The following is a 16,142-nucleotide window of genomic DNA, read 5'->3' on the forward strand; positions in this document are numbered from 1 at the left end:
CCACGACCTTCCTCTGACTCCTTAAACCATACTCCTTACACAGATGACCATGACCACTTATTGACCAACATACAAACTCCTGTTCCTTCTACTACACAGCTGACCACCTCTTCCACTCATACACTCTGTACCACCACCTCTCGAAAACAGCCGACGACAACCGACTACGCTCTCTCTCCTAGACATATGATGCCTATTATAGCATTTTTCGCTGATACTAAAATCCTCAATGATACCGGCTTATGAGACATCATACTAAAACGTCTTAATCGTTTAAGAAGTATTATCATATTAATACAAACTCAAGTTCATAACCTCTTTTATGTTTATAATTTTAGACTTGAAGATAAAAACATAATTTTGCAAAATTCTGAAATCTTTATAAGTTTACACCATTATTCATATTTCTCAAATCTCAAAATAAAAGATTCATTTGAAGAAATAAGCGATACCTTATATTTTAATCAAAACAGCAGTCAATTAAGAAAATTGTTTTATTTTCTAAAATTGTAAACTTGTAATGTGGACATAATCTTAAATCTAATAGACTATCGGACTATAATACCACCCAATGGCAAGTTACCATATGTGATTGAGATCTGTAAGAGTTTCTAAGAATGAACACACTTAAAATGATAGTTTCCCGTAAACAGGGCTGATTTATATAATGAATACGTTCTAAACATAATTCTTCGTCACCTACTCTTTCACACCTCAAGTTTCTATGATCCGCCAAACTATAATATCATCTCTCAGATAATTACTTCAAGAACGTGCGTTAATACCATAAGTAAGTCTGTTTATTTACTTATATATTCTTGTATCTGATGAATGACGCTTTCCGATTGATAATGTATGTGCAGCAACAAAAAGTTGTTATTCAGTAAAAGCAATGATTTTTAACCAATTACAATGACTTTTAACCAATTACAATGACTTTTAACCAATTATAATGACTTTAAGCATTTACTGTTCTGGTTTTTAAACATATCACTCGATTCATTTCCCCTTAGTCATATAAGACGCCGTGATGCTTTGTTTGAACTTTTACATTGGTATGAACGCTTCTGTATTCCCGTACCACCCCCCTTCTTTCTTCTGTCACACATCATCCTTCAATATAATAACCCACCATTCCTTCATTTCTCCCACACACACTGCCTCTCTCCACTTTCCTAATGCCGTCGTATATACACCCGTCGATTCTGTCAATATGCACCTCCTCACACACTCTTTAGTATTTCCATATTCCCATTCTACTAGAATAGCCATACACCACTTACTTGATTCCGTTCTCATCTGACCTGGCTGTTGCGAGGACGTTAAATCCCAAACAAACAACTTAACCTGATCCTTCTCTTACACGACCGTCAGTTACTTTCCCTACATCTCACTCCATATACAACACAGACAACCACTTCCTCCTCCATCCTTCTCATATACAGTCGTCCACCTCAACGTTTCGCACACAACCTGATAAACCCCTATGTGTGTTTTGATAATATTTTGTTAAAAATTACAAAACAGGGTTTCCAATTTTGAATGAATCATGACGTGCAGAAAACAGTATGATTAGCCGGTTTAAAGAATATTCAAACATATTTTCGGGGTTTAACTATGAAAAGGACGGTTTTAAAAATTTTAAAATCAAAGAATTGGGACTTTTAAAATGAAATTGAATGTTATTTTATGTTATTTTCTTTAGGGGTATCATAGAGATAGCGTAAGACTATTATCCTAAACAATCTGTTTAAAATTTAGAGATATCAATCAAATAAGATCAGAGCCACAAACTCTTAAACTGTGCAAACATGGCGTCACCATAACAATTCGAAAGATACAGTCATCAATGGAGTTTCGAAATTGTTTTCTGATTCAAACCTTGTGGTTTCGTATTGATGTTCAGAATTGTAATACGAGCGTAGGTCTCGGGCGCCCGAGCGAAGCTCTTTAATGGTAACACATGCGTGCGTAAACAGAGTTGTTTCCCCTTTCTACACCTTGCCTTTAAACATTTTCGTCCGGAAGTAGACGTCCAGTGGGGAAACAGTAAGGGTATCCTTGAAGCAAAGACAATTGTGTTTCAACCCATACATGAATATCTTTATATAGTGAAAACAATCTTCATGTTTTATCACTTGTTTATTTAGATAAAAAATAATATACATTCTGAGTGAAAAAAGTCTATCACATAAAATGTGATACTAACAGGCATGAAATTTTGTTCAGAGATTATCATACTATGACGTCACAAGCACGTCACAATCCATCGGCCTTCATCGGTTATTTCCGGAAGGATGAAAGATAACCGGAAAATTCTGGAACTGGTGTCCGGTGCATTTATCTCTTTGTCGGTGCTTCAAGACTTTTTTTTTATGTTTGCACAGGCACAAAAAGTAAAAATGCGGATATTTTCTGTAGATCAACCCGGTTCTGTTGATATTTCTACCTGGAGATACGCCTATCTTCAAAAAGAGATCATTTAAAATTTCATCAGCTTTTGATTTCCATTTGTTGAGAATATGAACGAAATATAGGCTTTGCATTATTAATGCATCACCACTCATAAAAGAAGCAATGGAAAATGCATTTATGACGAAATAAGCTCTAATTTCCCAGACAACCAACTCAAGTGCAACGCCCGTTTTCAGCAACGTATTACTTTTTCACAACGCGTGCCGACTTATTACTAGTTACAGACAGAAACTGTAATTTTATTGGCATCGTTACCTGTCAAACCTCGGTGACAGTTACAAAATTTGAAATTCAATCCGGTGTTTCAGGATAGAACAGTTATTGAGACTACATATATAAAGATATAAGACAATTTCAGTTACATCAAAGTATTACAATGTTTTCTTTTTTCTTCTTTTTTTTCTTTAACTGACATCTCTATACATTTACTTATACCAATCGTCAAATATGTAATATGCACTTTTTCTATAACAATTACAAAACAGTTTTCCCCCCAGCTTATCTCAACAATTCTTTTTGTACCCTGACGGTAGCACGCAGAGGATTTAATTCTTGATATGGGAGGAAGCCTGGAGTTTCCGGAGAAAACCCGCGTGGTCGGGCAGGTGACCAGGATAGAATCCGGCTATCTTGGTTGGCTGGTCGGTTGACGGGTTTTTCGCCAACATAATTCCGCCCTTACGGGTTTCATCTCACTGACGGAAGTCGATGTTCTGTCGGCGTTCTTTATCTACTGCGCCACCAAACCCATCATATACGTTACGCACAAGAACAAATATCTACTTTAGCTTTGACTGGAAGAAAATGGCGTCATTGATGCAAAAATTATATTGTGAATACATTTTTACCAATCATCAATGATATAATAAATCTACATACGGGAGACCGGGGCAAATTCGGCCATCCCTGATATTTTTAGCTCTTGAGCTAGTATTTACAACTTGAAGGATCTTAGCAGTTAAGTTGGCTAGGCATTCAACGACGAAAAATTGGCGAAGAAAACGCTTATGTCAAATGACTTAGCAGGAGAAAAATACTTTTGAGAGGGTAGAAAGAAAATCATGATCTCGCTTCTAGTTATGCGAACTTTTTGAAACGGAATTGCTACTTTTTTACAATCAAACGTGTAACACACTGACAGCTTCAAATGATAATACATAAAAGCCAAGCCAATCACTCACTACCATATTGCTGTACGATAAGAATTTATTGAAATATCAATTTGGGCCCGAGCAGGGTGATTAATAATTCCGTGGCAAGGTCGGCCCATGTAGTTAACACATAAAAAGTCGTAAAATTGGCGGTAAAATCTGACTTTGCATGCTTTATGACGTCATAATTAAGCTGATTCCAGTGCGGGCCGAACTTACCCGAATGCCTGTCCGAACTTACCTCATGGCGGGGCTCGTTCGGCCAATTGATCTACCGACAGAAAAGGTTAAATAATGTTCAAAAACAGACGTGCTGCCATACTTCCTAGAACGGACCATAATAAAAATAAAAAGGCCGAACTTAATTGCCCCGGTCTCCCTATTGTTATGTCGGTCTTAATCTCATTAGAGCTTGTGTTTTATTTTTATTCCTCGACTAGCCGACTTTCAATAAAGTTTATCTTATCTCATTCTGAAATTAGTTTTCTGAACCAGTAAATATCAGAGATCAATAAAAGCTACGCTCTGTTAAGGCTTTGCCTTTTAATATTATACACAAATCCAAAATGTCTTCCGTAAAAAGTTAGGTAAATGATATGTCTGGTATAGCACTGATGCTCATTATATTTTAGGGAGTCCTCAAGTTACGGGAGAGAACACGTGCCCGCCAGAAACTTTCCATCATATAGAGAGATACAAATGTTGTGTTCGCTGTCAGAAATCGGAAATAGGAATCGGTTATGGTAAGTATATTCCGTCTTTGCGTATTGCAGAGTTATCTTCTCTTGGGAGCAGGTATTGATTGTTACGTCACTTGTTTGTGAGAGTAACGTCATCAATTTTTGAGAAAACGACGTAATTTTCTCGCACAAACCAATGACGGAACAATCAATATCCCAGGAGAAGATAACTCTGCAATACGCAAAGACGGAATAGGTTAGGGCTGATGTTTTGATAAAGTAAACCTTCGTAGATCACATTTTTCTTTTTATTGAGACACATTGTGAGGTATCTGAAGCCATTGTACTCGTCAAGCTGAAAGTAAAATCTCTTGCAATGAGATATTTATCTAATATTGTGACGCCTACATATTTCGTTGGTCTCAAGCGTCTGTTTTTCAGAAGATACAGTGGTTAATATATCAGAGCGAGAGCTGAAATGCATAAAAGATTGAACAAATATAATTTGTGTTTGTAAAACTGATTTATAGCCAAAACAACCGGTGAGTTCCTGTATTAAGAATGCGATGTTTAATTTATCCGGATAAATGTACATTTCATAAATTACAGACTCGGAAAAAACCAATAATAATGTTAAGTTGTAAACAACATTTATTTGTTGTTCTAAGTTGACAATTTATTTTCAAGGGCATTATCAAGTATCGTAATTTCAATCACCGACCAAAATGAGAATAACGCCCGATAGTCTGGTAGAACAGGGACCTATTTAAAGTTCAGATATATCGGTAAACTATGATTCTTGTGATACAGGAACAAAACCTCTTACCGTTTTTATCGACGAACAACTTGCATTTTCATACGAATCTATAACAGAATGAGAGTTTACCATTCTAATGACTTTCAACGTCATATAGGGATTGAACGCCGTTTTCTTTATTTTCATGCCGGTATGACTGCTAATCGGTTACATCCATATTGCATGAAGCCCGCTTAGGCTTCATGTTTAATATAGATGTAACCGATTTGCGTTCATACCGGTATGAAAATTTAAAAATTGGCGCCAATAACTAACCGTAGTCATTTGAGCGTTCGACGCAGGGACATTCTCCATGTAATTCGAAGCGAAGCGACGAGACTCTCACTGAACAAGGTTAATCTATGACGTCATAAGTAAACCAAGTGCTACGTCACGAGAGGTTTTGCTTTCATACCGGATTATATAGTAGATTGAAGCGCAAATGTTATTATACATGTATATCATTTAGATACATCCTAAGCATTTTTACCTTTATATATGTTTTCAAACAATCTCGAGACTTACAAATATTAAGATGTTTGTATTTTACAATCATGTACAGTTTGTTATGGTTTTTGTTTTAGAAGTCAGCAACTGTACGGAGATCATCTGCTGCTCGAATTCTAGCCTTGACTCGCCCCGACGTTATCCTCTGTATCTGTCCAACGCTGACCTAGCAGTTTTACCTGAAAATGTGTTCCGTGGACTGTCGGCACTGGAATATCTTGATCTGTCAAACAATAAGATAGCTGATCTACCTGGGAATGTGTTCAATGGACTGTCTGAACTTTATAAACTTAATCTGACCAACAATAAGATATTAGTTCTACCCGACAATGTGTTCAATGGACTGTCTGCACTGAAATATCTTGATCTGTCCAACAATAAGATAGCTGTTCTACCCGATTATGTGTTCAGTGGACTGTTTAAACTTGAATTTCTTGATCTGTCCAACAATAAGATATCAGTTCTACCCGGGAAAGTGTTCTATAGATTGTCTGAACTTGATTTTCGTGATCGGTCCAACAATAAGATAGCTGTTCTACCCGACTATGATATCAGTGAACGGTTTAAACTTGAATTTCTTGATCTGTCCAACAATAAGATAGATGTTCTACCCGACTATATGTTCTGGGGACTGCCTAACCTTCAAAGACTTGTTCTGTCCAACAATACGATATCAGTTCTACCCGGGAAAGTGTTCTATAGATTGTCTGAACTTGATTTTCTTGATCTGTCCAACAATAAGATAGATGTTCTACCCGACTATGTGTTCTGGGGACTGCCTAACCTTCAAAGACTTGTTCTGTCCAACAATACGATATCAGTTCTACACAGGAAAGTGTTCTATGGTAAACTTGAATTTCTTGATCTGTCCAACAATAAGATAGCTGTTCTACCCGACAATGTGTTCAGTGAACTGTTTAAACTTGAATTTCTTGATCTGTCCAACAATAAGATAGCTGTTCTACCCGGCTATGTGTTCAGTGGACTGCCTAAACTTCATAGACTTGTTCTGTGCAACAATACGATATCAGTTCTACACAGGAAAGTGTTCTATGGTAAACTTGAATTTCTTGATCTGTCCAACAATAAGATAGCTGTTCTACCCGACTATGTGTTCAGTGGACTGTTTAAACTTGAATTTCTTGATCTGTCCAACAATAAGAGAGCTGTTATACACGGCTATGTGTTCAGTGGACTGCCTAAACTTCATAGACTTGTTCTGTCCAACAATACGATATCAGTTCTACACAGGAAAGTGTTCTATGGAGTGTCTGAACTTGATTTTCTTGATCTGTCCAACAATAAGATAGCTGTTCTACCCGACTATGTGTTCAGTGGACTGTTTAAACTTAAATTTCTTGATCTGTCCAACAATAAGATAGCTGTTCTACCCGACTATGTGTTCTTGGGACTGCCTAAACTTCATAGATTTGTTCTGTCCAACAATAAGATAGCTGTTCTACCCGACTATGTGTTCAGTGGACCGTTTAAACTTAAATTTCTTGATCTGTCCAACAATAAGATAGCTGTTCTACCCGACAATGTGTTCAGTGGACTGTTTAAACTTGAATTTCTTGATCTGTCCAACAATAACATAGCTGGTCTACCCGACAATGTGTTCAATGCACTGTCTGCACTGAAATATCTTTATCTGTCCAACAATAAGATAGCTGTTCTTCCCGCCTATGTGTTCTTGGGACTGCCTAAACTTCATAGATTTGTTCTGTCCAACAATAAGATAGCTGTTCTACCCGACAATGTGTTCAATGGACTGTCTGCACTGAAATATCTTTATCTGTCCAACAATAAGATATTAGTTCTATCCGAAAATGTGTTCAATGGAGTGTCTAAACTTTATACACTTGTTCATTCCAAAAATAAGATAGCTGATCTACCCGGGAATGATTTCAATGAACTGTCTAAACTTTATATTCTTGATCTGTCCAACAATAAGATAGCTGTTCTACCCGACAATGTGTTCAGTGGACTGTTTAAACTTGAATTTCTTGATCTGTCCAACAATAACATAGCTGTTCTACCCGACAATGTGTTCAATGGATTGTCTGAACTTGATAGACTTAAACTGTCCAACAATAAGATAGCAGATCTACCTGGGAATGTGTTCTTTAGACTGTCTAAACTTCATAGACTTGATCTGTCCAACAATAACATAGCTGTTCTACCCGACTATGTGTTCAGTGGACTGTTTAAACTTGAATTTCTTGATCTGTCCAACAATAAGATAGTTGTTCTACCCGACAGTGGGTTCTGGGGACTGTTTAAACTTCATAGACTTGTTCTGTCCAACAATACGATATCAGTTCTACACAGGAAAGTGTTCTATGGAGTGTCTGAACTTGATTTTCTTGATCTGTCCAACAATAAGATATCTGTTCTACCCGACTATGTGTTCAGTGGACTGTTTAAACTTAAATTTCTTGATCTGTCCAACAATAAGAGAGCTGTTCTACCCGACTATGTGTTCTTGGGACTGCCTAAACTTCATAGACTTGTTCTGTCCAACAATACTATATCAGTTCTACACAGGAAAGTGTTCTATGGAGTGTCTGAACTTGAGTTTCTTGATCTGTCCAACAATAAGTGTGTTCTATAAACTGTCTAATCCCGATTTTCTTGACCTGTCCAACAATAACATAGCTGCCTAAACTTCATAGACTTGTTCTGTCAAACAATACGATATCAGTTCTACCCTCGATTGTGTTCTATAAACTGTCTAATCCCGATTTTCTTGACCTGTCCAACAATAACATACCTGTTCTACCCGACGATGTGTTCAGTGACTATGTGTTCAGTGGACTGTTTAAACTTAATTTTCTTGATCTGTCCAACAATAACATAGCTGCCTAAACTTCATAGACTTGTTCTGTTCAACAATACGATATCAGTTCTACACAGGAAAGTGTTCTATGGAGTGTCTGAACTTGATTTTCTTGATCTGTCAAACAATAAGATAGCTGTTCTACCCGCCTATGTGTTCAGTGGACTGCCTAAACTTCATAGACTTGTTCTGTTCAACAATACGATATCAGTTCTACCAGCGATTGTGTTCTATAATCTGTCTAATCTTGATTTTCTTGACCGGTCCAACAATAACATAGCTGTTCTACCCAACATTGTGTTCAATGAACTGTCTAATCTTGCTTTTCTTGATCTGTCCAACAATAAGAGAGCTTTTTTGCCCGACTATGTGTTCTTGGGACTGCCTAAACTTCATAGACTTGTTCTGTTCAACAATACGATATCAGTTCTACACAGGAAAGCGGTCTATGGAGTGTCTGAACTTGATTTTCTTGATCTGTCAAACAATAAGATAGCTGTTCTACCCGACGATGTGTTCAGTGAACTGTTTAAACTTGAATTTCTTGATCTGTCCAACAATAACATAGCTGTTCTACCCAACATTGTGTTCAATGAACTGTCTAATCTTGCTTTTCTTGATCTGTCCAACAATAACATAGCTGTTCTACCCAGCATTGTGTTCAATGAACTGTCTAATCTTGTTTTTCTTGATCTGTCCAACAATAACATAGCTGCCTAAACTTCATAGACTTGTTCTGTCAAACAATACGATATCAGTTCTACCCGTGATTGTGTTCTATAAACTGTCTAATCCTGATTTTCTTGACCTGTCCAACAATAACATACCTGTTCTACCCGACGATGTGTTCAGTGAACTGTTTAAACTTAATGTTCTGGGGACTGCCTAACCTTCAAAGACTTGTTCTGTCCAACAATACTATATCAGTTCTACACAGGAAAGTGTTCTATGGAGTGTCTGAACTTGAGTTTCTTGATCTGTCCAACAATAAGTGTGTTCTATAAACTGTCTAATCTTGATTTTCTTGATCTGTCCAACAATAAGATAGTTGTTCAACCCGACTATATGTTCTGGGGAATGCCTAACCTTCATAGACTTGTTCTGTCCAACAATACGATATCAGTTCTACCCGCGATTGTGTTCTATAAACTGTCTAATCTTGATTTTCTTGACCTGTCCAACAATAACATAGCTGTTCTACCCGACGATGTGTTCAGTAAACTGTTTAAACTTAAATTTCTTGATCTGTCCAACAATAAGATAGTTGTTCTACCCGACAATGTGTTCAATGGACTGTTTAAACTTTATAGACTTGTTCTGTCCAACAATACGATATCAGTTCTACCCGGGCAAGTGTTCTATAGATTGTCTGAACTTGATTTTCTTGATATGTCCAACAATAAGATAGCTGTTCTACCCGACGATGTGTTCAGTGAGCTGTTTAAACTTGAATTTCTTGATCTGTCCAACAATAAGATAGTTGTTCTACCTGACAATGTGTTCAATGGACTGTTTAAACTTTATAGACTTGTTCTGTCCAACAATACGATATCAGTTCTGCCCGCGAATGTGTTCTATAGATTGTCTGAACTTGATTTTCTTGATATGTCCAACAATAAGATAGCTGTTCTACCCGACGATGTGTTCAGTGAGCTGTTTAAACTTGAATTTCTTGATCTGTCCAACAATAAGATAGTTGTTCTACTCGACTATGTGTTCTTGGGACTGTCTAAACTTCATAGACTTGTTCTGTCCAACAATACGATATCAGTTCTACCCGCGAATGTGTTCTATAGATTGTCTGAACTTGATTTTCTTGATCTGTCCAACAATAAGATAGCTGTTCTACCCGACGATGTGTTCAGTGAACTGTTTAAACTTAAATTTCTTGATCTGTCCAACAATAAGATAGTTGTTCTACCCGACAATGTGCTCAGTGGACTGTTTAAACTTTATAGACTTGTTCTGTCCAACAATACGATATCCGTTCTACCCGGGAATGTGTTCTATAAACTGTCTAATCTTGATTTTCTTGATCTGTCCAACAATAACATAGCTGTTCTACCCGACAATGTGTTCAATGAACTGTCTAATCTTGTTTTTCTTGATCTGTCCAACAATAAGATAGCTGTTCTACTCGACAATGTGTTCAATGGACTGTCTGAACTTCATTCTCTTGATCTGTCCAACAATAAGATAGCAGATCTACCTAGTCATGTGTTCAGTGAAATCACTACACTTAAATTCCTTTCTTTGCGAAATAATAAAATATCTGCTCTACCTGTAGTGCTTTTCACCAAAGTATATCTAGACGTGTCAAACAATGCACTGACGTATTTACCTTATGCATCACTAGCCAAACATGCTATATTGTATCCATTAAATATCATGGGAAACAAAACAGAAGTGTCAAAAGTGTGTTGTATCAAGCCGACGTCGGTCGCTGAAACAGATCCATCATTAATTCATTGCTATTGGTCTGTGTGTCCAAACACCAACGGTGATGCGATTTCATCTTGGTCTGCTTTGGTGAGTTCGGAAGTACTTCGAGTGTGTCTTTGGATAATTGGAATATGTGCTTTTATCGGAAACCTGCTGGTTCTATTTTATCGACTTTTCCTCGACAGTGATAATATGACAAGGAGTTATTCTCTTTTTGTAGTTAACTTGGCCCTATCCGATTTACTAATGGGCGTCTACCTTATCATAATAGGAGTTGCTGATATATATTACAACGGTGTTTATGCATGGAATGATTATATTTGGCGAAAAAGCATCTTATGTACTTTAGCTGGTGTTTTATCTAGTGTATCAAGTGAGATGTCGACGTTTCTTATTTTACTGGTAACAATAGACAGAGTAATTGTCATAGTGTTCCCGCTTTCTCGTCTTTCTAGTTGGAACATATCATGGAAACAGGCTTTAATTTTCTCAGTTCTCTTGTGGATTGTTTCTATCACACTTGCAGTCATCCCTATTGTTACAATGCAGTCCTACTTCCAAGGGGAATTTTATTCTCAGTCAGGTGTGTGTCTCGCTCTTCCTTTGACAAGCGAAGAGTGGCCAGGAACGGAATATTCCTTCGCAGTATTTGTTTGTCTGAACAGCATCGTCTTTGTAATAATAGTCATAGGCCAAATCTGCATTTGCAAAAGCATGAGAGAAAGTGGTCGCCGTATTAGCTCCTCGCAGAACCGTCAACGAGAGATGACTGTAGCAATTACTCTATTCTTTGTTGTGGCCACAGACTTTTTCTGCTGGTTTCCGATTGGTGTCATGGGTAAGTTTTCCTATTCTAATTTCTTCATGTATCATAATATTAAACATAATACATAGTATGTATGTATTTGATTCTAATTTCATGCTGAATTGGTTTCTTCATTTTTCGATTTCCATTAATATATTTTGTACGTATAACAAATTGTTCTTTAACGTGAGTATTTATAGATTCATGTGTATAAATAGCCAACTTCATGAAGCAATTTTAACCAAAATATCATTGGTATACCATTTTATAACAGATACAAATGTAGTTAACGAGCGTACGTCATTCAGTTTAAAACGCCATTTTTATCGTTTATTGTCAATAGTCCTAACAAATAGACTATTTGATTTTTCTCATATTTTTTCAGATCGGGAGTGTAAGCATATTGTAGAAAAAAAACCATAATTTACATTAAGAGCACGTGATCTGTTCCAGGTGTATTAGCAAAATGTGGAGTACGAATTCCCGATGACGTGTATGCATGGGTGATGGTGTTCGTGCTGCCTGTGAACGCCGCTATCAATCCGTTTCTGTACACTGCTACAGCTATTTGGAGGAAAAGACGGAAGGTGGGTTCAGATTGATTTCAAAGTACTTCTAACGTTACCATTGCTTTTTTGACAAGACTTAAGAATGAATGACCAAGAGTTATGTTACAGTGTACATAAGTAAGTAATTCTATGCTATACTTTCGGATATTTAGATTAAAATAATAAAAAAAATATCGAACACTTAAAGAGTTTTACACACGATTGCTGTTAATTTTGTATTTGCCGCTAATCCGTTGTACTAACACATATCTTTCCCGAGACTACGGGCCGTATGACATACAAGGTAAGCGCCCTACTTTATCGGGCCTGTGAATATGGTTATTTTGTGGGCGGTAATGAGCCTAGTTGACCAGTGATGTCACAAGTGGCCATTAAAAGTACATGGCAATTTTAGGCGTGTGCAAAATCTGATAGCATTCCTTGTTCTATACGAGAAAAGTTTGAAAAGCGAGTAAGAGCGTATGGAGACACTTATAATCAATCACTGACACATTGACTGTTTTATATGAATATTGATTTAATCACGAAGTACAATATACGTTACTCGGTCCACTTTCGAATTCAAAAATATCCTCCAATATGTTCGATACCTATTCAATGTGTGCGGTCGTATGACGTTTCATGAACTACTGTACAAAATTACTTTCAAAGCTAAGAAATGAGCCCTACAAACTCTGTACATCATTGTTTAATGGAAGTATTATGATATATTAAATAAGCTAAAGATCGACTGTTTGTGATTTTTGTTTTTGTTTTAAAGATTTATTGCTTAATGATTTTTTTTTCGATTTGTTTGTGAAGGTACCGACAACGATGATAATACCGAAAGATCCGCCAGCAGATAAACATCATCGGTCCATCAGTGAGAAACAGCCTACTATGTCCACCGCTGTATATACAGTTTCAGTCGGTAGATTATCAACTTCAGAACACAGACAGTGTCTGCCAGTAGAGAATCAAACTCAGACCAAAAAAGAGAGTGAATCAATTTGAGATGCAGGTAGCGTAAGTCAGCAACGGAATACAGACAAAAGGATATCATGTTACATTTGTATAATACATTAACCTATCTGATTGCTTTAGTTTGCTCGGTGATGAAAATGAAGCACCATGCTTTGTGACAAATTGTTTTTATTCTTTTTATCTTAACTACATATGTAAATAAATATGAACTTGAAGAAAGTGATGACTGTCTTTTGAAATTCAATTATAAGGAACAACCAAGATTATTTGGAGGCATATACAGTACATGTATATGAGTAAAATGCTTTTTGCATAAATCCCAGAAATGGTTTATGGAAAAGAGTGTACATTTTTCATTTTCTTTTTTATAAAACTATGCATGTTGCATGGATTCGTGAAGGGTGTTATGTACACAGTTCTCTTGGTAAGTATTGTATACTCCTCAAAATAATCTTGGTCATTCCTTAATGTTTTGTAAAAAGGATGCATACAAAAATACTGAAGTCATCGAGTTCCCATTGCTGCTTGTCAAACATGCATACAACTTTATTAGTTCTCGCACCCATACAGGAACACACAACATTATTCTTCACGATATATGTTTCAATCTTGCCAGATCTATTTCTCTTGAAGTTATATTTTGGCCTAATTTGACATGGTGGTATATTCATCATTTAAGATACTCTATTTTGTCATTAAATTGTATTGTTTTGGTGATACTTAATTCACGAATTATATATTTGATATTATCTTCACCGTGAAACATGTTTTACTCTCTTTTTCGAACAAAGTTTATTGTGTATGAGATAGCATTATACGTAGCTTAAGTGATGCAGTGGCCATATAAAAATGAGGTCACAGAAGTGATACTTGAAAAATATGCCGAAAATAATTTTTCTTTTTTGAATGACATTAATGAAGTGAGGTGCATGAACAAAAAATCACATTTTTTTTTTTTTATCTGAGCGAGATCAGGTTATCTTACTCTCCGGGTAAAATTCTGTAACATGCTAACCTCGACTTGAGACTCGTTGGGATTATGATACAGAATCGTACCTCTCGAGTACCTGATACTGCTCAGTTACATGTTACAGATTATATTAATCCAGTCAAAGTACTTAGAAAATACCAATAATAACCATAATAGCAGCACAAGTCAGATTTCTTTTCACGATGACGAATGTCTGTATTATATCAAATTTAAAAGGTAAATCTATTAAAAATCTTCATAAAAGAACAATTCATACCACTTGTAATGAAAATAATAAGGAAAAAAACTTAAGACATATAGAAGTTCCTCAAAAAGTATTGATTGGTTATTATGTTTATCAAACAATTTCAAATTGTATGAGGATACAAAGTTTAAAGAGTATCTTTTAAAATTTGAATACTTAGTAATGAGAGTGAGGCAAACATGATAATAACTATCGCGAGTCTGGGTGCCTTTTTCTCCTATTACCTTCGTATTTTATTTGGAAAACCACATTTTTCCATTGGAAAGTACCTAATTATTGTTTCCGATGGGGGAAACAATTGCTAGGTATATTAACGTCACAATTGAAGATGACTTCGCAAAGCCCTGTTACGGGACGTCAAAAATAAAAGATTGATCAACAAAATCACGTTTCCAATGAGGTGTAAGTGAGGGAACCTAGTGTTTGTGGGATATAGTTAACAAACTTCATGTAAGGTGTGCAATATCTTACTAAAAAACATATTTTGCTATTTATTAAAATTAACTAATTTATCTTTTAAAAGGCAACAAAGGTCAACAATATATAATAGAGAATACTTTTAAACTGTTTTATCCTTAAACTTGTAGTTTCTCATAATTATTCTTACACAAGATAGAGACATAACATTTAAACGTTGGCCAAGCATATCATATTTTTTTTATCTTTTTCTTGATCACAAGGGGTACATTTTTTTTTAAAGTTAGAATTATTAGAAAGAAATTGGCTTCATACTCTTTTTTTTTCTAGTTTGAGTTAAGGTATTAAAATAAACTCAAGGAAAGGGAGTAGCACATCAGCTGATGTAAAAAAAATAGTTTCTTGATCATGCAAAATGATGACAAAAGTTTGAACAATAATAACAAATAATAAAGCTGCATTGGATTTTTACAGTTTCTTGACACAACTTATAATTGTCATCATAAAAAATGACAATGGATTTTATATCAACTTAATTGTAAGGGGATGGGACAGTTACAGAGTAATTTTCCGTTGAATATTTGTTTTACAAATAAATATTGAAGTTTGTTTATTTTCTATTTTAATAACATAATATACGCTTCATTATCATCAATATCTAAACAATCTACTGAGATACCCAAACCAATTGTAATGAGAATTTTTGATTTCAAACGTTATTGCTGTGGATTTCGTTCATTAATTTGTGACCATACTGAAGGATCAGACAAAGTTTGTTCAATTCCAACACATGTACCAACACAATAACGCAAAGTCCTTTGAGCGATCGGTGCTATCTGTCGTTATGATATCATTATTGTTTGCCGATTCCATTAGAACGCATACCACAAACTCCGAGAGAGTCTAGATCTTGAAACTTGTTGTAAACTTCCAATCGTTACTTGTGCCACGGATTGCGTTAACACGACAGAGCTTGACAAAAGGACTGACAACGAAAGTGACCAGCGCAATAAAACAGTATAACATGTCGTCATTAAAGTCACAGTCCCTGGTGAAAAGTTTTCACGAAGGAACAGTGTTCGGGTGTGTTATAAAATTGTGCCTTCTTGTATAGAAAGCCGTAATTTGGTATCAGAAATTAAGAGTTCGATACGTTGATATCAAGTACGAGGATTTTGTTTATTCAGTTACCCACCATATACATATCAGTATATACAGAATTCAATTACATACAATTTACATATTCGTATACAAAATACATTG

The 16,142-nt window shown here is 35.9% G+C and overlaps 1 protein-coding gene across 1 annotated transcript; it reads left to right on the forward strand.

Moving 5' to 3' along the window:
* Positions 1-4,221: 4,221 nt before the first annotated feature.
* LOC110462749 (chaoptin-like) lies at positions 4,222-15,727 on the forward strand (the record flags this gene model as incomplete). The annotated part of the gene is made up of 10 exons (XM_021516895.1): positions 4,222-4,369; positions 5,687-7,425; positions 7,492-8,210; positions 8,487-9,162; positions 9,376-10,749; positions 11,440-11,728; positions 12,149-12,282; positions 13,066-13,155; positions 15,210-15,220; positions 15,640-15,727. Coding segments are annotated over 10 exons (5,268 nt in total), but the record flags the coding sequence as incomplete, so codon positions are not given.
* Positions 15,728-16,142: the final 415 nt, after the last annotated feature.

Source organism: Mizuhopecten yessoensis, unplaced genomic scaffold (assembly GCF_002113885.1).
Source record: "Mizuhopecten yessoensis strain PY_sf001 unplaced genomic scaffold, ASM211388v2 scaffold1471, whole genome shotgun sequence".
NCBI classification, from domain to species: Eukaryota; Metazoa; Mollusca; class Bivalvia; order Pectinida; family Pectinidae; genus Mizuhopecten; species Mizuhopecten yessoensis.